Genomic DNA, 27,674 nt, shown 5'->3' on the forward strand with positions numbered 1-27,674 from the left:
ATTGGCGCTGCCGTTGAAGCTCACTCCAGCCTATCCAAATCATCTCCTCTGCTGGATTCAGATTGTGAAAGTTTGCTCATTTATATTATAATTAGCAATCCTGTGTGTTCATCCCATGCTTTTTTGAATTCCACCACAGTTTTCCTCTCCACCATCTCCTTTAGGAGGGCATTCTAGGCATCTACCAACCTCTCTGTGAAGCCACCAATTTCTCTCTGCTGTAACTTCAGGAAGCAGATTTATCCATCCAACTTAGGTACAGTGGTGCCTCACACAACGAACTTAATCCGTTCCAGGAGCAAGTTTGTTATGTGAAACGTTCGTTGTGTGAAACGCGTTTTCCCATAAGAATACATGTAAAACAAAATAATTCGTTCTGCAGCCCTGTTGTCCCATAAGAATACCTGTAAAACAAAATAATTCGTTCTGCAGCCCTACATTTCCCTCCCTCCACCTCACCTCACATGCAGAGCCTGCCAGCCTTCTCCCTCACCCAGCCGCACGATCTGCAGGAGGCTAAGAACTTCGGGAACTGGGTCAGTTCCCACTGCAGCTCCATGTGACTCTAGGCAAATCACCTGACCCTCCAGTTGTCCTAGGTCAGTGGTCGGCAAACCGCGGCTCGCGAGCCGCATGTGGCTCTTTAGCCACTTGAGTGCAGCTCTGCACTTGCCTAGGGCCCGAAACTGTCAGAAGGGTCCCAGGGCTGGCGTAAGAGGGGGGAGCATAGATCTAAGGGGCCCTGCGATCCAAACTTCTTTATTAAACACCTAAATTTTCCTTTTCAGAGGGACCCCGACATGGCAGCTGTTCTCATAAACTGCCGGTAGCTGCCCCGAAGCTTTCCCTTTGCGGCGATCTGCCCTATCAGAAACGGGAAGTTGCAGCAGAGGGAAAACTTCGGGGCAGCCGCAGGCAGTTTGTGAGAATGGCTGCCATGTCGGGGTCCCTCTGAAAAGGAAAATTTTGGCTGGAGAGGGCAGTGATCTCTTGCCTTCCCTACTGCTCCTCCCCCGTACTGTCCAGCTTTCCCTCCCCTGCTGGCCAGAACTCCTCATCTTTCCCCCAAGAAATTCAACAGTTTTCCTTCCTCCCTCTTCGGCTGTACCAGCAGGTTAGTTTGTCTGCACAATATTCACTGCTGCTGTGCATCAGCGGGTCTGGCTCCCGGCACGATCTCAAAAAGCTGTGCACGCGCAGCTGCTGGAGTTGATCAATGTTCTCCTCTCCTGCAACTTCCGGTTTCCGGTTGCGTCAGAGGAGAAGATTGAACAACAGAGCATGCGCGCATGTGCTGCTCCCTGAAAGCGTGTGGCTGGCCGAAAAAGAAAGCCGGAAAACTCGGCATCCGAGGTAAGGTGAGGGTGCTGCTGTTCCCGGCTCACATTAGGAAGCGGCGAGAGTAGTTCCGCCCCCCCCCCCGGGCCCCTCGGGCGACTTCGTTGTGTGAAACGAAGTTCGTTATAGGGAGCAAGACAAAAAGTTCGTTATGCGCAGCGTTCGCTGTGCGAGGCGTCCGTTATGCGAGGCACCACTGTATCTACTTTTGGAAATCAATGCTGGACATCTAATTTTGGTCTCTTAACTTGAATCTATCTCTTTCCTTGACCACTTTATAAAGAGGCCTGAAAGTTTAACCTTCATCAAGTTAACTTCCTAAACTTAGATACTCAAATCAGGTGAATTTTCGAACAGCCCAATTTAGAATCCCAACTCCGAATATTAGATATCTAAGCCATCTGAAAATCAACCTATAATAAAACAAGAAGAGAAAAAAAAGTGCAAAGGCACACTTTTGCTCAGAAAGAAAGAGATAACACTTTGAAGTAACATAGTAACTAACAGCATCAATTAAGAAAAATAAGTACGACTTATGGTCAGTAGAAAAAGCACAGTTACTTACCGTAACAGTTGTTATCAAGGGACAGCAGGCAGCTATTCTCACATATGGGTGACATCACCGACGGAGCCCGGATGCGGAAACCTCACAAGCAATCTTGCTTGTAGAAACTTAGAAGTTTTGAAACAGCTGCACCGCGCATGCGCGAATGCCTTCCTGCCCAGCGCAGGGCGAGTCTCCTCAGTTCAGATAGCTAGCAGAGAAGTCAACCAGGGGAGGTGGGTGGACTGTGAGAATAGCTGCCTGCTGTCCCTGGATAACAACTGTTACGGTAAGTAACTGTGCTTTATCCCAGGACAAGCAGGTAGCCTATTCTCACATATGGGCGATCTCCAAGCTAACTAGAGTGGGATGGTGGGAGTGCTGGCAACTTAGGAGAATAAAGTTTGTAATACTCTCTGGCCAAAATGGCCATCCCGTCTGGAGAAAATATCCAGACAATAGAGAGGAGTGAAAGTATGAACCGAGAACCATGTGTCAGCTTTGCAAATTTCCTCAATAGGTGTAGATCTGAGGAAAGTTACTGAAGCTGCCATTGCTCTGACTTTATGGGCTGTGACTCGACTCTGTAGTTGTAATCCAGCCTGGGCATAGCAGAAAGAGATACAAGTAGCCATCCAGTTGGAGATGGTACGCTTAGAAATTGGATGTCCCAACTTGTTTGGATCGAAGGAGACAAAAAGTTGAGGAGCAGTTCTGTGTGGTTTGGTGCGTTCCAAGTAGAAGGCCAAAGCACGCTTACAGTCCAGAGTATGAAGAGCTGATTTTCCAGGGTGAGAAATTAGGCCTTGGGAAAAACACTGGAAGAACAATGGATTGGTTGAGATGAAATTCTGAAACCACTTTAGGTAGGAATTTAGGATGAGTACAAAGGACCACCTTGTCATGATGGAACACAGTGAAAGGTGGATCAGCAACTAAAACTTGCAGCTCACTGACTCTTCGAGCAGATGTGAGGGCAATGAGAAACACCACTTTCCAGGTGAGATACTTCAGATGAGTCGTCGACATTGGTTCAAATGGAGGCTTTATCAATTGAGCAAGAACAACATTGAGATCCCAAACCACTGGAGGCGGTTGAGAGGAGGTTTGACATTGAAAAGTCCTTTCATGAATCTGGAAACAACCGGATGAGCAGAGAGGGGTTTCCCTTCAATAGGCTGATGGAAAGCAGCAATTGCACTGAGATGGACTTGAACCAATGTAGACTTGAGGCCAGAGGTGGATAAGTGCAAAAGATAATGTAGCACAGAAGATAAAGAGGAATGTTGAGGCTCCTTATCGCGAGAGATGCACCACGTAGAAAATCTAGTCCATTTTTGATGGTGACATTGTCCAGTGGTAGGCTTCCTAGAAGCCTCAGAAGCCTCTAAAATGTCTCTTATAGATTGAGAAAACTGAAGAGAAGTTATGTTGAGAGGTACCAAGCTGTCAGGTGTAGAGACTGCAGGTTGTGATGAAGCAGAGATCCCCGACTCTGTGTAAGCAGAGACAGAAAAACTGGTAGAAGATATGGCTCCCTGCTGCTGAGTTGAAGTAGAAGGGAGCACCAAGGTTGTCTCGGCCACCGAGGAGCAATCAGAATCATGGTGGCATGAGCGTTCAACTTGACAAGAGTCTTTAGAATGAGAGGGAACGGAGGGAATGCATACAGGAAGAGATTCGTCCATTCCAGTAGGAAAGCATCTGCCTCGAGGCGATGAGGAGACTATATCCTGGAGCAGAACTGAGGCAGCTTGTGGTTGTGGGGAGCTGCAAAGAGATCTATCTGAGGCGCTCCCCACTGTGAAAAATGTGATGTAGAGGCGAGGAATGGAGTGTCCATTCGTGAAGATGTAATTATCTCCCATTGGCGATAAACATGATGGAGACGACCTCCAATGGGGAGAAGAGAGGACAGAGACAGAACAGTGGAGGTTATGCTCTGTTTTAAACAGTCAAAAAGGCTGCACAGCCTTAGGTGCAGCAGAAGGCTGAGATTTCTGTTGCTTCTGATTCTGCTGTTTTTTAGGAGGCGGACGAGTATAAGGACCGCTCTTGGAGCAAAATGCCTCTGGAAAATTGGAGGAGGGTGTGCAGGCTTGGCAGGAGCTGGCTTAGGCTTTGGTCTGACAATAGAAGCAAATGATTTTTCATGTTCAGGCAATTTATTGGTGGCTGCCTCGATAGACTCACCGAAGAGGTCATTGCCTGCACAAGGAATATTAGACAAGTGGTCCTGAAGATTAGGGCCCATGTCAATGGTGCGAAGCCAGGCTAGGCGGTGCATTGCTACAGAACAAGCAGTTGCCCTGGCAGACAAATCAAAGGCATCATAAGAAGACTGGAAAAGATGTAATCTGAGTTGTGACAGAGTAGCTATGACTTCTTGAAATTCGAAGTTCTTTTGTGTATCTAAATAGCTGAGAAATTTAGGAAGAAACATAGAAATAGACGGCAGACAAGGGCCCAATGAGGAACTTGAAATAAGTGACAAAATGAAAATTATAATTGAGGACTTAGGAGGACATCATGGCATTTTGGTAAAGGCGACGTCCAAACTTGTCCATAGTTTTCCCTTCCCTTCCAGGAGGAACGGTAGCATAAACTCTGGAAGCATGGGATCTTTTCAAAGAGGACTCCACAAGCAGGGACTGATGAGACAACTGTGAATTCTCAAATTATTTGCAATGTAGAGTTTTATACCTGGAGTCCAACTTGCCTGGAATAGCAGGAATTGCATAAGGAGTCTCCAGGCATCATGTAAAAGTCTGAGACAAAAGCTTATGAAGGGGAAGCTTAAGTGACTCTGCAGGAGGTTGAGGAAGATGCATGACTTCAAGGTACTCCTTAGAGTATTTAGAATCAGCATCTAACTGAAGGTCCAAGTCAGAAGCCATCTGACGAAGAAAAGAAGAGAAAGATAGCTGATCTGCTAATGCCTTGCCTCGAGAGGGACTCGAGGACCTTGAGGCAGCCTGGGTCGAAGATGAAGCTTTGGCAGGAAAATAATTATCAAAAGAATAAGGAGACTTGGACGAAGCAATAGAAGCCGCCGAGTCCTCGAGGTCTGGAAGCGAAGACCTTGATTGAGGAGTCGGAGGTCTAGTAGAGCTGGAAGATGTAGATCGAGGCTTAGTTGAAGAAGGACGCTCCTTGGAAGAAGAGCTATGCCTGCAGATATGCCTTGAGGTAGGTCTCGATCGACGACGAGAGTAGTGCCTGGAAGCAGGTCTCGAGGATCGAGGAGACTTGGCTTCGGAGATGAAAGCAGATGTTGCCACCAAGGAATGGATGGGCTAGAAGCTGTAGATCGAAGCTCAGGTGGCTTGGTAGAGGAATCTCGAGGCACTCCCAAAGACTCTGCTCCTTGTATGGAGTGTGAGGATTCCTGTCGAGGCACTTGCAAAGAATCTACTCCTTGCTTAGAGTACATAGATGCCAGACCAGACACTCGCAAAGACTCTGCTCCCTGCATAGAGTGTAAAGGCTCAGCCCGAGGCATAGGAAGAGGCTCGACCTCGCAGGAGTCTGCAGAAAGCCCAGGCTGGATTAGAGTAGCTAGCTTCGGTCCCATTTTGGTTAGGAACTGAATAAATTGCTGCTCTAACAAGATCTGGAAGGAAGCTGGCAAGGATGGATCTGCGTCGGAAACTGGACCACCTGCTACGGCTGGAGGTTTCAAAGAAGCAGTGGAAATGTGCTTCGACTTGGAAGTCTTAGCAAGCTTGAGGACCACCACTAGAACTTTCTGCTGAGCTATCTGACCTGAGGTGTACTCGAAGCAAGAGCCGCCGCAAACAAGGAAGGCTTGATGATGCTCGAGGTTGGAGTTGTGGAGGCAGGAGTTGTGGAGACCCTCAGTAGAGGGTGGACCCGAGGCCGCTTTCGAAGACGAGGGAGTGACTGAAGAGTCCATCCCGAAAAGTTTCTCCACTAAAATTTGATGACATTTATGGCCATGAGGTTGAAGAGTAGCACAGTGCTCGCACAACTTCGGTTGATGGCCAGGCCCAAGACAGTTGAGGCACTGACGGTGTGGGTCCTTGAGGGAAATCGCACGCTGGCACGTTGCTGGCCGGGACATAGGAGGAAAAATAGCCGCCGCAAAGTCGAAGCCCCTGGGCTGCGGCTGAGCGGCCTGCCCCTCGTTGACCGGAAGAAAATATATTTTTTTTAAACTAGAAATAAAAGAAAACAGCGATTCATGAAGAAAAAAACACAAACCATGGTGAGAGAAGGAACAAAGTAACAAAGTTGAACGCAGAGAGTCAAAGACGGACTTCTCGGTTCCGCGGAAAACTGAGAAGACTCACCCTGCGCTAGGCAGGAAGGCACTTGCGCATGCGCGGTGCGGCTGTCTCGAAACTTCTAAGTTTCTACAAGCAAGTCTGCTTGCGAGGCTTCCGCATCCAGGTTCCGTCGGTGACGTCACCCATATGTGAGAATAGGCTTCCTGCTTGTCCTGGGATAATGAATTGCTATTTATATATATATAGTTATATATATATAGCAATATATGAAGGTGGTTCTGGGCATGTATATATATATATATATATATATATATATACATACATGCCCAGAACCACCTTCATGGTTTTCCTAGAATGGGCTAAAAGTGCATTCTGTGTCAGATCGTTGAATGGTGTCAGTCAAAGTGTGAGTCCATGTTTCACTCTGCCCTCCTACAATCATGGAACTCCATATATTTATCAGGGAATATTCATCACATTGAAGCTTTCTCACACTCCCCGTTCTAAGAAATACACAGTATTTTTCTTTTATTCTTTTCAGTTGTTACTGAATCTACAATGATTTCTTTTTCTTTGTGCTTTATGCATGTGTCTTGTGTTTTACTCTTTAGTCAGAAGACAAAGCCAAGATGAAAATACAAACTTAATTTACTGTTTTATGGCTTTTCTATATAGTTTTACAATTTGTCTATTCCTCAGTTTACATATTATATTTACATTAACTCAGAAAAAATGTATTTAAGAATGCAAAGAACTGCACAATATAATTCAAATAAGATATATACTATAGGGTTCATAATTGAAAGAGAAAAACGTCCAAAAACCAGCCTAAGTCGGCACTTGGACGAACATTTCCTAAATACATCTAAGTGCTGATAATAAAAACGGGTTTTGGACGTATTTCTAAACGACCTAGGCCTGCATACTGCCGCTGAACAACCAAAGCTAAACGGGGCGTTTCGGGAGGAGTGTCGAGGGCAGAAGTTAGGCGGGACATGGGCCGGCTTAGACTTAGTCATACAGCATGTATAACTGAAAGTTATACAGGCCAGGATTGACAGAACTTGGACGTTGTGACTTAGACCATGTAAAACATGGTCTAAGTCACAAAAATCTACCTAAAGTCACTAGATAAGCAGTGCAAACACATAAAACAGACCCCTACACACTACCCCAGTGATCATAGATGCCCCCCACACCCATAAAAATTTTAATCACACCTTTAAAATTCAGCCTCCAGACCATCATCGCCTGGCATAGGAAAGCCTAGTCGTCCAGCACAGAGGCAACTTAAGTCGTCTTGGGGGTGGGTTAGGGACCCATAGAAAGGAGGACCCATGCCCATAAGCTCTTGTAATCACTGTATTGATACTTAAACATGTACACTCCCCTATACACCCCCAAAACCCTTTTGTACTGGCATATAACTGGCTCCTGCAGCCATAGGGGCTATTAGGGTGGTAGATAAGTGGGTCTAGGGGATTCTGGAGGTGGTTTGGGGGCTCACCATGACCTATAAGGGAGCTGTAGTGAGGAGAAGACATGACACCCTTTTTGTGAAGTTCACAGCAGTGCCCTGTAAGGTACTCCACTATTTAGGTGCCATGTCAGGGTGTGCAGTCCATCACTTTGCAGACCCCTCCCACGTACAACAGGGCTTGTTCTAGGCGTTTTTGACTTGGACAAAAAGTTGGACGGAAATGTGGACGATTTAGCGGCTTGGACGATCAGATTGGCAGGACGCATAATTAGACGATTTTTGAAACAAAAAAAATTGTTGACGGATTTTTTGAAAATGTGTCCTAGGCTGTTTTTTTACTTTGGACAACTTGCAAGTTGGACACAAATGGACTTACACGTCCCTTTCGATTATGCCCCTCCACGTTCCTGCTCAAAATTAACATATTTCTTCTTACCCAAGATATGCCTTCTGTTGGACACCATTTCAAGAGTTCAGCTTTCTTAACAGTTATTCCCTACAAGAAAGTAATGTTTTAAATAAACAAATTTGTTACATACAAAGCATTGCATTTTAATTTATGACACACCTTTCTATGAAAGTGCTCAAGGTGAGACACATCAGCTAAATAGAGATGATTTGCATAACAAAGAATTTTAAAACAGGAAACACAGTAACAGATCCATATAGTCTATCCAGACTGCCCAATAAGGTAGCCAGAACTGTGCCCATGACTTTGTGTGGGCCCCAGCCACCCATGCTTAAAAAGGATACATATAATTACTGTATATACTTGAATATAAACCCATCCAAATAATAAACAGAGATAACTTTTCCCCTCCCCCCAAAAGGAAAAAAAAAAGGTTGACTCGAATATAAACTGAACTCATGTCAGTCTTGCGAAGGTGGTGTGGGAGGGAGTGACCTAGTAGTTAGAGCTGCTACTTCAGCACCCTGAGGTTGCGAGTTTGATCCCAGTCTGCTCCTTGTGACTGAGGAAGTCACTTAGGCCCAAATTCTGTAACCGGCAACCTAATGTTAGGCACCTATTTTGGAGGCGCCCAACTAGATAAGCACCTATCTAAATTGATTAACAAGCTCAATTAAGCTTTTTAAATCAGCAATAATTGAAACTTAGGCGCCTATCAAGAAGCGCGATTCTGCAATAAGGCGCCTCTAAATATTTAGGCAGCCTTCAAAAAAATAGGCGCATCGGGCCCGGGCTCCCCCTTTAAGAAGAAGGAAGCCAGGGCACGAGACAAGCCTTGGCAGCGTTTTTTTGTTTCTTTTTTTTTCCTTTTGCAGGAGCGGAGAGGCAGAGGGAAGGCAGGAAGAGCAGCCAGAGCAGGCTGCAAGACCGGGGTCGCGGCGAGAGTTAGCTCCGCCCCCCCCACCCGCGTCATAGGTTGCATCGGGCACGGGCTCCCCCTTTAAGAAGGGAGCCAACGGCGCCCAGCCGTTCGGCGCATGGCGAAGGCGAGCGGCAAAGGCGCTCGCCTTAGCGAGAGCGCCTTTGCGAAGAGCCTTGAGGAGAGCCAAACTACACTCAACTAGGATATCTTAGAGCAGTAACCTATCCCTTTAACCTATACCCTCCCCCTAATTTCACAAACCCTCGTACTTAACTCTCTACTCTCACACTAACTCACAGACAGCCACCCCTTCATACACCCTCAGCTCCTAACTTTTTAATCTCTCAGACAATCCAAACCTTCACAATCTCTCAGACACCCTAATCTCTCAGACATCAATATCTCTCGCAATCTCACACTAATTCTCAGTCGGCTATTTCTAACTTTCTCTCTCTTTTTTTTTTTTTGTTCTCTAACAGGCAGACCTAAATCACAACTTGGAAATGGCAGGGAGGACTAGAAGCGCCAAGGCTACAATCAATTCCAGCATTCCAGCCACCATGGGAATCCAGGAAGAGATCACGGACGGCGTGCAGAGGGAGGAGGATCCAGGACGATGGACAGAGGTCTCCGTGCAGACCGAGTCCATCTCTCGGCATTACACCACAGTCTCCACGCAGACAGAGGAGGCCACTCAGCTGGATGGTGCCCTCATGCAGGAACTGTGGAGCCTCAGGGAGGAGGTGGAACGCCTGAGGAGCATCCGGGAGGATGAAGCCTACATCGACGGAGTCGTTCAGGAGTTGTCTCAAGTCACAGAACATGCCCACGACAAGTCCATTCTCGAGACGCCCAAATCATCAGCTTTGAAACCGACATTTGGGATACAGGCAATGGCCAGCGACAATGACACCTGGCAGCTGGTGACCTCTTCCACAGGCAAAGGCAAACAAAGGAGATCCCCCCCCTTTTTCAATCTCTTCATCCTCTTCTTTTTCTCCCGAACAGGCCAACCCTACGTCAACCCCTCACCTCGTCCTGAGGAACAGATTCCAGATTCTCCAAGAAGAAGCTGCCGACGACAAACAAGAACAGACCCAACACGAAGAACAGGAGCAGACCCAACAAGCAGCTCCATCTGATGACCGACTCCCCCCCCCCCCCCCCACAACGAAAGAAGCGCAGAGTAATAGTCATTGGGGACTCCATGCTGAGGGGCACCGAGGGACCAATCTGTAGACCGGATACAGTCTCGAGAGAGGTTTGCTGTCTACCTGGAGCCAAGATACGGGACGTCACCACCAACCTGGGTAAACTACTCACACCTCATGACCATTTTCCTATGCTTCTAATCCACATAGGTACGAACGACACTGCAAGGAACACCCAGGAGACCATCGCCAGAGACTTCGGAGTCTTGGGTGTGAGGCTGAAGCAGACGGGTGCGCAGGTGGTCTTCTCTTCAATCCTCCCAGTCAGAGGCAAGGGAAGAGCCAGAGATGAATGTATCCTAAGAACCAACGAATGGCTAAAAGGATGGTGTCGGGATATGAACTTTGGATTCCTGAATCATGGAGTGGCGCTACTAGGACTTCTGGAACCAGACGGACTCCACTTGACCAGCAGAGGTAAGAACATCTTCGGACACTGACTAGCCCGCCTGCTTCGTAGGGCTTTAAACTAGTTAAGTTGGGGGAGGGTACCTACTCATGTACTGGTGCGGAAAGGAACTATCCTGATGGGATGAGTCGACACTCTGCTTCCAAGGTAAGGGCACACATAGCAAACAGTTCTCTAGGAGCCACACAGACTCAGGTGGAAAAAGCCTTACAGCGACCTAGCAAACACAATGTGTGGAGGGCCATGTATATTAATGCTCACAGTTTAGGCAATAAAATTCTAGAGCTGGAAACTGAAATAAGGGATGCCAATCTAGACGTGGTGGCAATAACCGAAACATGGTTTACGGACTCACATGGGTGGGATATGACTATACCGGGGTACAATCTACTTCGTCGTGACAGAGAGAGCAGGTTACAGAGAGGGCAGGTTAGGTGGTGGGGTAGCACTATACATCAAAAAAGACATCAAAACCACCAGGATCACAGATGTCAAATACACCGGGGAGTCCCTCTGGGTTAACCTGGCAAGAGGTGGCAATAAATGCCTGTATCTTGGTGTGGTATACAGACCCCCAAGACAAATGGAAGACATGGACACGGAATTAATTGAGGACATAGAGAATATCACTCTACGGGGCGACACTGTACTGCTTGGGGACTTCAACATGCCTGATGAAGACTGGAACACATTTTCAGCAACCACCAGTAGCAGCAAGAGGCTTTTGGCCTCCATAAATGGTGCACAACTAAAACAGATGGTAAAGGAGCCCACTAGGGCCCAGGCGATCCTTGACCTGGTACTCACCAACGGGGAAAGCGTCTCAGAGGTCTTGGTAGGAGATACGCTAGCCTCCAGCGACCATAACATGGTATGGTTCAACCTTAGGAAAGGATTCCCTAAATCAATCACAAAAACAAAGGTACTTAACTTCCGGGGCACCGACTTCACACGCATGGGAGATTTCGTCCATCAGACGCTGCAGGACCAAGCAGAGACCGGTAATGTGGAAGCTATGTGGTCGTACCTGAAATCATCCATACACGAAGCTACTAATCGCTACATAAAATCGGTAGACAAACGGCAAAGAAACAATAAACCCCAATGGTTCACTGAGGAGATCTCGCACCTCATTAAGGAGAAGAAAACAGCATTTCTTTCCTACAAACGTACGCAGAGAAGGGAAACCAAAGTAGAATATAAGACCAGGTCTGCAGTGGTCAAAACAGCAGTTAGGGAGGCCAAACTTCGAGTGGAAGAAACTTTGGCAAAAAACATTAAAAAAGGGGACAAATCTTTCTTCAGGTATATTAGTGATAGGAAAAGGAACACAGACGGCATAGTACGCCTTAGAAGACCGGACAGAAACTACGCAGTGGCGGATTCTGAAAAAGCCAAAATACTAAATGAATATTTCTGCTCAGTCTTCACCTGTGAGGCACCGGGACACGGACCACAGTTGAAGGCAAAACAAATTGCGGAAGACCCGTTTCAGAATTTTGAGTTCACACCTGAAGACATCTACAGCGAGCTGACAAGGCTCAAGGAGAACAAGGCCATGGGACCGGACAATTTACACCCAAGAGTGCTTAGAGAATTGAGAGATGTACTGGCGGAACCGTTGGCCGTGCTCTTCAATCTCTCACTAAGCACGGGGAAAGTTCCGTTGGACTGGAAAACAGCCAACGTCATTCCTCTGCATAAAAAGGGTTGCAAGGCTGAGGCTGCGAACTATAGACCGGTGAGTCTCACTTCAATAGCGTGTAAACTCATGGAAACACTAATTAAGCATAAATTAGATACGGTCTTGAATGAGGGGAATCTCCGGGACCCCAGTCAACATGGATTCACCAAGGGTAGGTCCTGCCAGTCCAATCTTATCAGCTTCTTTGACTGGGTAACAAGAAGGCTGGACTCGGGAGAGTCCTTAGACGTCGTATACCTTGACTTCAGCAAGGCTTTTGACAGCGTCCCACACTGCAGACTGCTGAACAAGATGGAATCGATGGGGTTAGGAGCAACACTAACTGCATGGGTTAAAGATTGACTAAGTGGCAGACTTCAGAGGGTGATGGTTAACGGTACCCTCTCCAAAACGTCGGAAGTGACCAGCGGAGTGCCGCAGGGCTCAGTCCTGGGTCCACTCCTCTTCAACATATTCATTAGGGATTTGACTCAAGGGCTTCAAGGTAAGGTAACCTTATTCGCTGATGATGCCAAACTATGCAATATCATAAACGGCTACAATCTGCAGAATACTATGGAACAGGACCTCCGTACTTTAGAAAGTTGGTCCTCTGTCTGGCAGCTGGGCTTCAACGCCAAGAAATGTAAGGTCATGCATCTCGGAAATGGAAATCCATGCAGAACTTACACCTTGAATGGAGAAACTTTGACCAAGACTACAGCAGAACGAGACTTGGGAGTGATCATCAGTGCAGACATGAAGACTGCTACTCAAGTGGAGAAGGCTTCATCTAAGGCACGGCAGATGATGGGTTGTATCAAGAGAAGTTTCAACAGTAAGCCTGAGGTCATGATGCCATTATACAGAGCCATGGTGAGACCTCATCTAGAATACTGTGTGCAATTTTGGAAGCCACATTACCGTAAAGATGTGCTCAGAATTGAGTCGGTTCAGCGGATGGCCACCAGGATGGTCTTAGGGCTAAAGGGTCTCTCGTACGAAGAAAGACTGAACAAATTGCAGCTCTGTACTCTCGAGGAGCGTAGGGAGAGGGGAGACATGATTGAGACATTTAAGTACATCACGGGACGGGTCGAGGTGGAAGATGATATCTTTCTTCTCAAAGGACCCTCGAACACAAGAGGACATCCGCTCAAACTCAGGGGAGGGAAGTTTCGTGGAGACGTCAGGAAGTACTTCTTCACGGAACGAGTGATAGAGCATTGGAACAAGCTTCCAGTACAGGTGATCGAGGCCCGCAGTATCCCAGACTTCAAGAATAAATGGGATACCTATGTGGGATCACTGCGAGAGTCATACCAATGAATAGGGTCGCTAGGATATAGACTTAATAGAGCAGGTCAGTAGAGTTAAGGGGGCCAGTAGACTTAAAAGGGGGTCAATGGGATGGGCAGACTTGATGGCTGTAGCCCTTATCTGCCGTCATCTTTCTATGTTTCTATGTACGTTAGGTGTGGGTGTGGCTACGTATTAGGTGCCTTGTTGCAGAATCGCTGCTCTTAAGTGTGCTTAAGCGTTCACAAAGGCGCCTAACTTTTAGTTGTACCTAGAGCTGGCCTATTTATTGGGCGCCTCCAAAATAGGTGCCGCTCAGCATGATTCATTAAATAGCACCCAATTTTACTTGAATCGTACTGAACAGTGCTTATGTCGGCGCCTAACTTTTGGGCGCTTCTTATAGAATCTGCCCTTTAATCCCTCCCAGGTACCACAGTTAAAGTGTGAGCCTGCAGGGACAGATAAGGAAACTACTTAAAAATACCTGATTACTGTTCAATTTATTGTAACTGTTTAAGGCAGGCCACAACGTACACTGGCCATTCCTAGAGGCCATACATTGTCATGTGTGTGTATGTGATATCAAACAGACTTACATATTACTAAAATACTAGATAAAGTATCAAAGATTTCCAAGCATCAAGAACAACATACAGAGAGCTTTTTACACTTAAATTAACATGGATTTGGCACTGTTGGAAACACGATACTGGGCTTCATGATCTTTGATCTGACCCAGTACAGCATTTCCTATGTTCTTATCTCCAGATGCTTTTTATAATCTTAAAGAGAAAATATATTCTATTAGTATATTAGCAAAAACTGCTTACCCAGATTACTACCAAAGAAGCAGCATAATAAGATGTTAACAACATAGAGTTTCCAAGCATCAAAATAAAGCACAGCCCGAGGGATGCCTAAAAGAATTGAAAAATATGAGCATCTGAAAATGTTATATAATGCATCTTAATACAAAAGACATTTGTCAACTATTTACTGATCATGGTAAACTTCTTTAATTTGAAGAGATCACGAAATAAAACCAAAAAAGACTTCAAATCTACAGATCATAAATTACCTTTCTATTTATTACATTAGGTTAACAGTACCTTTTGTAATAAGGGTAATAAAGTGCTCCCCCGCAAATTTGCGGTCCATAGTCCCGGTCATTCACGGTATTTTCCGACCGCGAAGAGGAGATAGGAGAGGGCAGCCGGAACGCCGGCAAGTGAAGGAAATCACTCGCTGTATACTCCGACCGCCTCTTCCTGTACTAAAGTCAGGCCTCACTAGAGGTAGTCAGAGCATACAGCGAGTGATTTCCTTCACTTGCCGGCGCTCCAGCTACCCTCTCCTGCCTCTTCAGCTGCCCTCACCAGTCTCCCCTGCCTAAAAAACGTATTCGTGGTTTTTTGACATTAGCAAGGGTTTCTGGAACGGAACCCCCGTGAATATCAGGGGAGTACTGTATATCACAACAGACCACTTAACTGGTGCAGCAAGTATGCATATAAGTTACACCAATTTTCAAAAAGAAAGTATGTACTTTCTATCTGCAAATTACCCCATGAAAAAAAGTGCACATTTTTACACCTACTATTTTGAATACATAAATTCTCCAACTTACTTTTAAAGAGGCACACATATTTTTTTTAAGTACACATGTAATAATAATAATAATAATTTTATTTTTATATACCGCCAAAGCCATAGTAGTTCGAGGCGGTTTACAACAAGAGGAGCTGGACAGTCAGCGGATGAAAATAACAATGGAGATTTTGGATACAGCGAGAAGAAAAAAATAACAGTGAGGATTTTGGTTACATAAATATACAATGTGGGGAAACAATAAGATGTGAAAAGGGGTACAATAGAGGTTTTAAGGGTTCTTGGTTACAAATCGGTTTAACAGGTTTGTTTTAATTAGTTTTCTGAAGTTAAGCATGTAAGCATGAACCCATTCAGACTCCTGCCCTCAGGTACACCTCCACTCATGTTCAGGCTAAGCATATGTCGTACAAACCACATGCGCCTACATTTACCCCTCAAATCTATATATGACACACGACACCCAAATTTGGGCATGAATCTTAGATGCATGAGCAAACTGGTTAACGAGCCCTTACCTATTAATTGACATTAATTAATTATTGAAGATAATTGGCACTGATTTGGGTTTGTATGTATATTTGCGCATGTGCTATTCTATAACACTGACCGCCTAAATCTCATAGGGTGTAAATCAAATGTGGCATGGTTATAAGGGGGAATGGGCGGGTTAGGGACATTCCGAAAAGTTGTGGGCAGTTATAGAATAATGTCATTTACGTGCTGAAATAAAATGAGCTGGGCTATTTGAAAGACGTGTCTCTGAAGGTCCTAAAAAAAAAAAATTGTCATTGCCGAGGTGAATATACTTGAGAGATTTTTATGATTGGGGTTTGCTGAATGATGAGTTGGGCACTAGGTTTTAGCAGGCATAAGAATCACCGATATGTGCTATTCCTTACCGTGCACTCAGCACCAATTTTTTCTGGCATCGATTTTTGTGCACCGTTACTAAATCTGGGTCCTACCTACAAACAGCAATTCCATGAAGTAGTGCCAACATTAAGCACCACAAACTTGCATATATGGACCAAAATACTGACACACATGTGCATGTACGTACACATATGCAGAAAAATGTTAATATTTAGATGAATTATTCTATTTAAATGGTGACAAGTGCAATGACACGTCATTTGAAGGTGAGTGTAAGCATAGGCATATTCTGGGTTGAAGGTGGGCAAGGTATAGTTATATATATAAATTACAGAATTTATGCATATTTCTTGGCAATCTAGCAGGTCCTTTTACAAATCTCTATTGCCGTACCAAATGCCGAGTTGCCCATTCTATGGGTGGCTTAGCATTTAGCGCGTACTGCTCTGCAGTGCAGCTTTGTAAAACACACCAAGGTGCGAGCACTTAAACCAACCCTATGGCCAATATAACTGCTTGTGCCTAAAATACAAGTGCTTATTTGACCTGTTACTCAACAACTACTACTATTCATTCAGTTGTGTCCGACCCTTGGATACTCTGTAGGCCCATCTTTGCCATGCTTCCCTGTTTACCATGGCTTCTTTCAATTGCTTGATCTTCATTTCCATGTCATTCTTGATGGTATCCAGCCAACGGGCTTTTGGTCTCCCCTGCTTCCTTTTACCACTGACCATGCTGAGTAGCACCTCCTTTTCTAGTGAATTTGCCCTCATCACATGTCCAAAATAGGTCAGTTTCTGTTTGGTAATCTTGCCTTCCAGGGACAACTCTGGGTTTATATAATCAAGAATATCTTTGTTGGTGATCCTAGCTGTCCATAGGATTTGTAGAAGTCTTCTCCAGCACCACAGCTCGAAGGCATCATTTTTCTTCTATCTGATTTCGTCAGTGTCCTTGTCTCGCAGCCATATGTTGTGATTGGGAATATTTGTTTGATTGTGACTGAGACATTCTTGCACTTCCATATTTGGTCCATGCTCACTATGGCTGCACGCCCCAGTGCTAATCGATGCTTGATCTCTGCTGTCAAACCGCCACTGTGATCAATGAGGGACCCAAGGAAAATGAAGCTGTCAACCACTTCTATTTCTTCATTGTTGATCTTTATGTGTACTTTCTTGTTGGTGGTAGTCATGATTTTAGTCTTCTTAATGTTCAGGTAAGGACCAGATTCTATAAATGGCATCTACATTATAGGTGCCATCCGGTGTGGTTGTCAATCAAAAGCTAGGCACCATTTATAGAATCATGCCTGGCAGCGCCTAAGCAAACATAGGTGTCAGTAGGCATCTTAGACATAGGCAGCGCTCAATTAGGCCAGTTTTTTCTTTCACCTATGTCAGATGCCTAACTCAACCACGCCTATTCTCCGCCCATAAAGCATAGTTACTTACTGTATCAAGTTTATTTCAAATATTTGATTTGATCGAAAAATCCAAATCTAATGCGATTTACACTTATTTATAATATTGGGTTAAAAAACCAAAATAGTCATAATAATTAAACTAGCCAATTAGTACTATTTACCAAACAATACATATGAGAAAGGGAGGGAAGAAAAAAAAATTTAAAGGATTAAATACAATTTGTAAACAAACAAAAAGGGTTAGGTAATGAAACAAGAGGTTGGAGGAGGTTACTCACTTAATTTTTGCTTACCAGCACTGTTAGTCTTCTGTAAAGTATCCTTAGAAATGATTCAGTTAAAAGCATCCTTAACAGGTGTTATCCTGGGACAGCAGTGGGTAATGTCATCCACGGAGCCCCAGTACGGATAGTGAAAAGTGTTTTAAGCTCAGAAATTTCAATATAGCAAAAAATAAAAAATAAATAAAAGTACAGTAGAGTCTCGGTTAACTGGGTCTCAGTTAACCAGGACTCTCACACAACCGGCAAAAAAATTGCCGCTGAAAAAAAAAAAAATAGTCCCCTGAAGCACCAGCACCGAAGCTACAGTGTGCTAAGCCGCAAATCCTCCCTCCCTCCCTCAAGCCCCCATGTACCAAGCAACTACAAAACCCCTTCCTTTCTGCCCTGAAGCACTTGTGCGGCAGCAGTCCTGAGCCGCAAAGCCCCCCCCTCCCTCCCTCAAGCTCCCAAGAGGCAGAAGCAGGCAATGGTCCTGAGCCGTGAACTCCCCTCAGCTCCCTCTCTCTCCCTTACCTAAAGTGCAGCGGTCAACAGGAGGCAGCCTCAAAGCAAGCTGCAAGTGGTTAGCCCCAGCAGGGCCTTTCCTGTAATGCATCACTTCTGACGCATTGGAGGAAAGCCCTGCCAGGGTTGGCTGCGAGCAGTCTGTTTTTGAGGCTGACTCCTGCTGACCGCTGCACTTCGGTTAAGGAAGAGAGAGAGAGGGAGGAAGCAAGGGAGTTCGCGGCTCAGGACCGCTGCCTGCTTCTGTCACTTTGGGGCTTGAGAGAGTGAGGGAGGAGGGCTTTGCGGCTTAGGACCACTGCCGTGCTAGTGCTTCGAGGTGTGGGGGGAAATTGAGAGTGTGATAGACAAGATTTGTAACACACTTTCAACCAGAAAAAGTTATCCACCAATCCCCGTGGGTACCGTATAACTGAGATTCTACTGTACCTTTATATATGTAAACTGTTACTTGCTAGAGGTTCACAACCAATAGCAGCAGAGACTTTAATGAACTTAGTTACAGAAAGAAAAAAAAATATCTTTACCATATGTGTATAAAGGATCTTCTGCAATTTCAATGAGTCAATATAACCCACAACATATATCGCAAATAATGATGCTATCTGTAATTAAAGATAAAGAAAAGCATGGAAAAGAAAAGAATGGAAATAATTAAAAACGATTTGAAGACTATTTGAGAAATCATACAACGTAAATATATTAAACCTAGCTTGCATACAAAGTAAGATATCAACTCTAACTCAAGATATCAACTCTAACTCTATTTCGAAGTGCAGAAGCTGGTGTTTTGTTTAAACATCTAAATTCCAATTTTAGAAAATTGGGGTTATGTAGATCTGAGACTTGAATATATGGCAAAGAGGTATAGTTTGGGCATGTTTTGGGTAAGAATTAGGTTGGATCAAAAATATACATGCATTCCTCATTTCAGAAGTGCAATGCACATATAAGTCTGCTAATATCAATGTTGAGGAGCATCTAGGATAAGAGGAAATAATACATCATATCATATAAATATATATTACACTAAATACAAACTTGTTTATAAAATGTATATAAAAATGCAACATTACAGTGATATAGCAGACAAGAAAAATAGGAAGAGAAAAATGATATGCAATTTTACAGAACTTGTGAACTTTTATATGAAAATCTGTGTGATCGTGAACTGGTTTAAGGTACAAATATTTATATAAAAATACATAAAATTGTAAGTCCATGAGTTCAGTGTTATTGCATATTTTTTTTTCTCTTCCTATTCAACTTGTCTGCTGTTATACTTACATCACTGTACTGTTGCATTTTTATATATATTTTTTAAACAAGTTTGCATTTAGTGTAATATATATCTACTAGTCTTTAAGTCCGTTACATTAACGGGTGCTAGAATAGATGTTTGTCTGTCTGTGTTTATTTCTCTCTCTCTCCTTGGCCGCTGTCTGTGTCTTTCTGTCACCCTCCCCCCCTGAGCAAAGCTGTCTGCCCCCAGAACACCCCTCCCCCAAAAGCAGCCCCCTTTCCCTCTCCCTGACTGTCTCCCTGTGGCCCCCCTTCTGTATTCCCCCCCTGAGCAAAGCTGTTTACCCCAGCACACATCTCCCCCCAAAGCAGCCTCCTTTCCCTCTCCCTAACTGTCTCTCCATGGCCCCTTCTGTCTTCCCCCTAGAACAAAGCTGACTTGCATGGTCTGTGTCTGTGTCTGGCCGTTTGGTGGAGGATGGGCAGGGGAGGGCTTCAATGGCTGGGAGGGTGTAGCACGTTCCCTCTGACGTGATCCCGTGCGTCAGAGGGAACGTGATACTGAGGTTGGAGAACGGTCTGCGAGGTTCGCTAAAGCCGGCCACGATCGCAGGCTGCTTTGAAGAGGAGGATCGGCGGCGGCAGTGGTTGGTGAATGAGGGCGGGAGGGGGGAAGCTCCAATGTGTTCCCTGCCAAGGACGCGGGCAGGGAGAGAGCTTGCCAGGCTTCCTCCAGCGGTTGGTGAGTGAGGGTGGGAGGAGGGGAGTGGCCAGAATGTTCCCTGCCGCTGCGTTCTAAAATAGAATTTGGCCAGGGAACAGAAAACACGGCGGCAGGGAACACGAAACCCTAAGTGCGCAGGCACGCTTAGGGTTTTATTATATAAGATATATTTTTATCTTTAGTTTTTAGTACTTTTGTGACCCCTGAGGCAGGCAGCCTTCTGCTGAAACACAGCCCATGTCAGATTCTTTCAGAAGTTGGTGTCTTTTGAATAAGAGTGCCTTTATACACTTTGGTTGGAACTTCATTGGTCCATCCATACTTTGGTCTAACTGATTATCTACATAGGGGTTTCCTTCCTTCCTTTTTGGTCTGATTTTTCTGTTTTGAAATAATATAGCTATGTATGTGCTACTACATAAATGTTTAGATTGCTGTGTTGACCCCCATTGATATTTTAGATGCCGATGCTCATTCCTGGATGTATTTTGTAACAGATTCTACATTGACAGATCCTGTTCTAAAATCCTAATGGAACTTGAAAAGTCTTGACCTGGACATCTCAATTCTGACTTATATATTATTTTAAAAATCCATCTCCACACTTTATTTTTCATACCAACACACTTTTGTTTTTTTAATGCTCACCTGTAGGTGATATTTTCTGAAGACGGCAGTTTGTAAGTCATACAAGAGGAGTTATGTGACCACATTTGGCACCAAATGGAAGCTGCCAGCCCATTATTGAAAAGGCAAAAGCCTTTCATTGCCCTGGAGCAGAAGTTTCTATATTACTATGGCCCACCTGTTGTTCCCAGTTCCACTTATTTGATTTTGATGTGGAGAGAGCAACTGCAAAAGTGGAAGAACTATCCCCCCTCTTCTACAAAACCACGCTAGCAGTTTTTAGCGCAGAGAGCCCCGCTAAATGGCCCGCGCTGCTCCCTACGCTCATTGAGTTCCTATGAGCGTCGGTAGCAGTGCGGGCCATTCAACGCGGCTCACTATGCTAAAAACTACTAGCGTGGTTTCATAGAAGAGGGGGTAAGAGTAGAGTGCTTAGGTGTGTAAAAATGGTGAATGGCTGTCTTCAGAAAATACAAGTAGCTGAAGACAGGTAACACACTGTAATCATACAAATGAGACTCACTAGCTAGGAAAAGGGAAGGGGGGGGGGGGGGAAATCACAAACGGGAAATAAATATTTATTGCCAAAATCCTTGTCCTTGTTTTGTTAATAAATAAACTGCAAAATAGGAACACAACCCAAAATTAAATTCCTTTTAGGATCCAGTTTTACATTTGAGGTTTACCCCACAAACACTGTAGAAAGCTGAAAGTCTAAATTACTACCCTACTGGGAGCCACATGTTAGCATGACATTGTCCTGTTCCAGGCCTAACCTGAAAGTTAGCCTAACTGAGGCTTCAGGCTTATCCAGAGTGTAATCCATAAGTGTGTTCTAACATTGCCGTGGTGGATAGTGAAATTTCTTCTCACCACGGGCTTTTTGTTATATTTTGTTTTTTAGATATAGTTTCATCACGGAGTTTAATAATATATAAGTTCTGAATCACTGATTTTCACTACAAGTCATGTTTTGGGTCTCCTGAAGAAGGAATCGAAACGGGGCCACATAGAGACCCCTCACCTGCTATAAAGCCAAGTTGAAGCTAAGTTTTAAAACCTCCATAACTCATAGAGTGATGTTTGTGTAATAAGGAAAAAAGAAAGAAAGCACTCACACAGAAGATTGCAAGATTGTAACCTTTATTTATTTATTTATTTTGGAATCAAACATGGAGCGTGACCAGCATTGAAACAGTTGCAATGACTGGAAAGTAAACTCTGGTTCATCTCTAGGGGGGAGCGTTCCCTCCTTGTAGAGTTTCACACCTCTGAGTGACTTATAATTTGCTGACCACAATCCATGTTTAGGTTACCTGTTTGAATGCGAGGTCAGTTTATATATATTTTGGATCTAAGTATTTTTCTGACTTCCACTAGTTTCCAACTAGTAATACCACTGCGATTTCTGAAGGAAATTATCCAGAGTGTAGCCAAAGACTTCTAGGAAATATTAACTGTCTGTCTCTTGAAGCCAAGCTGTTTGGTTCCTTTTGTTACTTGAGCACTGGTCCTAAGATATATAAACTATGCCCCAAACGGTAGGAGATATGTAGTCTACCTGCAACAAGGATCACCAACAAAGGTCAGACTGTTAATATTTCCCAGAGGTCTTTGGCTATAGTCTGGAAGGCCTGAAGCTTCAGTTAGGCCCGGAACAGCACAATGACATACTGACAGTATAATCCAAATAATAAAATGATGATGGATGAACTGAATTCCAAGTTACAGACCTACAAATCTCAGTGGAGGTAAACTTTGGATGGATGACCGATAACCTTATCACTCTTACACTGCGATTCCTGACATACACTATAAGGTCAGGCCTGTGAACATATAAGAAGAAAATATATCCAATACCCAGTTAGAAACAATACACTTATCACCAGACTTACAGGTTTACTGAGGGTCAAAGTTTAAAAAACTATAGTAGATGAATTTACTATGGCTTGAGAGGAACATGACAGTTCTTCTGTAGTCCACAGAATAGAAAACCTTTCCAAGCATATGTAGCCCATGGGAAAAAAAAAAAAATGTTGGCAGGACAGCAGGGCAGAGGTCCAAATACTTTTGAGGCAAGTACAAGCCTCATCATTTGCAGCACGTGACCCTGTAGGCAGGAGGGAGCGGACTACCCTCCTGCCATTTTCTCATCCACAGGTTCAGGGATATAGGGGGCAGGAATGTTGGGGGGATGTCGCGGATATCAGGGGGAGGGGTTTAGGGCTCCGCAGCTCAGCTCATCCTAGCAGGGGGAATCCCCATCAGCTGAGCCGCCAGGAATACCTGAAACCAGCTCAGCTGATGGGAGATTCCTCTGCAGTGATCAAACAAGGTAGTTGGTGGGTACGTCTACAAAACTTGCTTTTGTACATTTTTCACATGTTTGTTTTTATTTTTGAAAACAGGCAAAAAAAGTAGACGTCCTAAGGACCAAAACTTATACCTAGCTCATTATAAAAAATAAAAGACAGACGTTTGGCAGCTTTGAAAATGGACATTTTTCCTACTGGGTTTGTGGACATCTTGCACAAAACGTCCAACACTTTTGATTATGCCCCTCTATGGCTTAAAATTTGGCACGCTGATCTTCATGGCCAAGGCAGATCAGGCATGCCTCTGTCAGCACCTACAGACTAGGAGCTAAAAGGGAGGTATCATAAGAACTGCCATACTGGGACAGACCGAAGGTCCATCAAACCCAGAATCCTGTTTCCGACAGTGGCCAACCCAGATCCCAAGCACCTAGCCAGATCCCAAGTAGTAAAATAGATTCTATGCTGCTTATCCTGGGAATAAGCAGTGGATTTCCCCAAGCCATCTCAATAATGGCCTTCAAACTTCTCTTTTAGGAAATTATCAAAACCTTTTTTAAACCCCGCTAAGCTGATTTCACCACATTCTCCGGCAATGAATTCCAGAGTATAATTACACGTTGTGTGATGAAATGATTTCTCCGGTTTGTTTTAAATCTACTACTTAGTAGCTTCATCACATGTCCCCTAGTCTTGTTATGTTTGGTAAGAGTGAACAAGGTTTCATATCTATCCTTTCCACTCCACTCATTATTTTATAAACCTCAATCATATCACCCCTGAACAGTCTCTTCTCCAAGCTGAAGAGCACTAGCCCCTGCCTCCTCTGATGAAACTTCCTGTTCCTGCGTGCAGGATACCAGAATGTGAGTTTTGGAACCTCATTTAGGTTGTGACATACAAGGTGAGAAGACCTAAACTACACTTTGTTAATTGTTTCTCTTCTTTTTCTTCCCCTCTTACATTTAGGAACGTAGAGGAGAATGATCATTTTTTATTGTCGAGTTTACATTAAATTGGTGGTTACAGCTCGGACAGAACAGTTCTCTAAACCTTGGCACCATAGACTTTCGTTTTCAACTATCAAGGGAATTTTTCTCTATTTTACATCCCTTCCCATACCACTCAGCTCAGTTCTAAGCATGAATGAAATGCTGGCATCTGTGGCTGAAGCACTCCATCATCTTACTTGCTGCTGAGACAGCATGGGCTAGGACTCGGCCAGTGAATCTCTTCAGCTGGCGGAGCTTGGGCATTCCTACCAAGAAAAGTATGCTTTGGGGGGGAGGGGAGAGAAGGAGGAGAGGAGAACTAAAAGAAAATGCTTTAGTGTAAAGTGCTGTAGTACTTGTAGACCCCCCAGTCCATGCCTGGGCCCCCCAAATTGAATGTAGCTATGCCCCTGGTTCCATCAACATTTACTTATGTCTAGAGAGAAGATTGGGTTAACCCTTCAAAGGAAAGAATACTACTCAACACACTTATATTATTTCTACATTTGAAAATTTTACATTGAATAAATATAAGCTGATTCAAATCACAGCGGTCTTGATATTATTTTAAGGCTAAGAGAAAGTATAAATCGTCAGCACAAAACAACTTACATACAGCTACAAAATCATTGTCAGAAAGCACAGCAGTCCATATTCAAATTGCTCTAAAAAGCTAATTTATTAGGACACAATCAACTCCTCTATCATGGTTACCAATAATGAAACATCTTACCTGTGTTAAGAGGACAAACTGGGCAAACTGCCAGGGAAGCATGAAAAAGACATTAGAAACACAAAGTGCAATGAGGCTTCCTCTACCAACAATCGAAGTCCTTGAAAAGACAGAACAAATATAGTAAGTTCAGTAATACTAAGCCTATTAGAATCTACATGTAATAAAATAGTGTTATAATTTTAAAAATGATTTGACATGTACCCATTCACTACCTACACAATTAGTCCAGCTTTACAACTCAAATATTTTATAAATGATTTTGGCAAGCAAAAATATTCATAGGCTATTTTTTAGCCAACAAGCCTTGTATTATCTCAGAAGAGTCATGCACATCCCCTTTATGTTGTTGTTTAGATTAGACTCCTCTCTGAATGGGGCACTAAAATATTAGATTTATTTTACTATTATCAGCTTACCTATTTTCTAAAATAAAACTCACTTTTCTGGATGTCACAAAAAAAATAAATGTATACCACAGCAGTAAACAAACCCCATCTTCTGCCCAATTCCCTCCCCCACAAACTCCCCTGAACCACTATCTCCCGAACCTATAAGAAAATCTCAATGGCTTCCCAAGTAGATTACCCTACCACCAGAACTCCCGAAATCTTTGGTAAGTCAAATGGGTTCCTCCCCAACCCCAGCCCCTCCCAAAATATCACTGGTGGTCCATGTGGTTCCTCCTCCCAAAATATCTCATTAGTAGTCTGTAGGTTTCGTCCCTTATCTCCAGTTCCCCTCAACTCTTGCCTCCCTAAAGCACCTTCAACACTGGGAGGCAGGAGTGATGACCACATCCTCCTGCCTCTGCACCATCATCTTGAAAATGTTGGCACCGAAAAGTGCAATTGCCATATTTGGGTGATTGATCCCATGCTGTGTGTCTGAGGATGCACCATACAGGGTTAAGTGTTGCCATTTTTCAAGATGGTGGTACGGAGGCCGCAACATTTGGTCATCGTTCCTGCCCACCAATGTTTGAGTTGTACAAGGACAAATTTGGTAGGTATGAAGAGAATACTGGGCATCTGGGGTACAAGAAAAGTGAGTTCATGGGCCACAGATATTTTTTGGGGGGGAAGGGAATATCCTCTTGAGGTAGCAATGACAATTTTTTTTTTTTGGGGGGGGAGGAAGTTGCGGGGAGCTGGGGTCACTAGAGATTTTGGGTCATCTGAGGAAGCATGGCACTTCATCTCAGATGGCCTATCTGTGCTCAGCTGCATCTTTATGCCAGTCCTGAGCTAGTGTAAAGATTTATCGTTAAGGAAAGTGCAAAAACTGTAATGTTTCTGCAAAATCGATGTACACATAATCAACCTTACCTCTTAAGTGCTAAGTTTATACACCTGCACAAGGAACTAAGGGCTCCTTTTACGAAGCCGCGTTAGTGGCTTTATCATGTGCTAGCCGCGAGAGCCGCGTGTGAGAGGAGAAGAAGAGGCAAGCGAAGGAGAGAGACAAGGGAGAAGGTGACAAGAAGCTAAAGGGAGAAGGCAGGCAGCTTGGGGTAGCGGCGAGGGGTAGCGGCGAGAGGAAGCTCCGCCCACCCCCACCGCGTCAGAGGAGCGTCAGCGCCCGGGCTCCCCCCCTTAAAAGGAGGCGAGCCGGAACGCAAAGCACTTCTCAGCCACGAGAGCCGCGTGTGAGAGGAGAAAAAGAGGCGAGCGAGGGAGAGAGACAAGGGAGAAGGCAACAAGAAGCTAAAGGGAGAAGGCAGGCAGCTTGGGGTAGTGGCGAGAAGAAGCTCCGCCCACCCCCACCACATCAGAGGAGCGTCAGCGCCCGGGCTCCCCCATTTAAAAGGAGGCGAGCCAACGGCAACGCCTTAGCGAGAGCGCCTTTGCGAAGAGCCTTGAGAAGGGCAGAGTCAGAGACACCTAAGAAACAGCAAGGTAAGAACAAACTAAATAACTAGAAGGCAGCAAGGGAAGAACGGTCTAACAAGCTAGAAGGCAGCAGGGGAAGAACGGTCTAACAAGCTAGAAGGCAGCAAGGGAAGAACAGACTAACAAGCTAGAAGGCAGCAAGGGAAGAACAGACTAACAAGCTAGAAGGCAGCAAGGGTAGAACGGTCTAACAAGCTAGAAGGCAGCAAGGGAAGAACAGACTAACAAGCGGAAGCACACAGCCAGACCACCAAAGACAAGCTTAGGAATGGCAGGAAGACTAGAAGCACCAAGACTGTGCTCCGGCTGCCGAAAAGATCCAGATGAAAACCAAAGTCTCCGTGCAAACCGAAGTAGACCCCCTCACAACGGACGTTAGAGGTCTCTGTACAGACCGAAGCTGAGCCCCAGCTGAAGACTTCGGTCCTCGTGCAGACAGAAGAGCACAACCAGCAACAACTCAGAGGAGACATCCTACAAGAACTGATGAGTCTGAGGGAAGAAGTGCGGCGGCTAAGAAGTATCCGGGAGAGTGAGGCGTTCATAGATGGAGTCCTCCAAGAACTGTCTCAAGACTCCGAGCTAGTGCACGAAGACAGATCCAGCTTCGAGACACCCGAACCGTCCAGGCTTGCAGCATTGGAAGTAACAACTGGGGTACAAGAAGAGACTCAAGATGATGACACCTGGCAACTAGTCACTTCTGCAAGCAAATACAGGAGGTGGTCCTCCTCTTCGTTACCTTCATGCAAGCACGGCAACCTCACACTGACACCACAAATCATCCTGAGCAACAGATTTCAACTCCTACAAGGACCCGCCAATGGAACTCAGGAAGATATTCAGGAGGACATCCAGAAATCGACCCCAACTCAAGAAGCAACGAATCAGCACCCCCT

The 27,674-nt window shown here is 44.7% G+C and overlaps 1 protein-coding gene across 3 annotated transcripts in view; it reads right to left on the reverse strand.

Moving 5' to 3' along the window:
- DPY19L1 (dpy-19 like C-mannosyltransferase 1) overlaps positions 1-27,674 on the reverse strand; it is a 298,312-nt gene that overhangs the window by 131,942 nt on the left and 138,696 nt on the right. For 2 of the 3 annotated variants that reach the window (XM_033930604.1, XM_033930602.1), the window contains 4 exons: positions 24,884-24,983; positions 18,778-18,855; positions 14,380-14,466; positions 8,049-8,108 (listed from right to left, as the gene is read on the reverse strand). In XM_033930604.1, the coding sequence (XP_033786495.1) occupies positions 8,049-8,108; positions 14,380-14,466; positions 18,778-18,855; positions 24,884-24,983 (325 nt within the window). The remainder of the gene's footprint in view (positions 1-8,048; positions 8,109-14,379; positions 14,467-18,777; positions 18,856-24,883; positions 24,984-27,674) is intronic. The other variant, XM_033930603.1, reaches the window with a different exon arrangement.

This window comes from Geotrypetes seraphini, chromosome 2 (genome assembly GCF_902459505.1).
Source record: "Geotrypetes seraphini chromosome 2, aGeoSer1.1, whole genome shotgun sequence".
Lineage (NCBI taxonomy): Eukaryota > Metazoa > Chordata > Amphibia > Gymnophiona > Dermophiidae > Geotrypetes > Geotrypetes seraphini.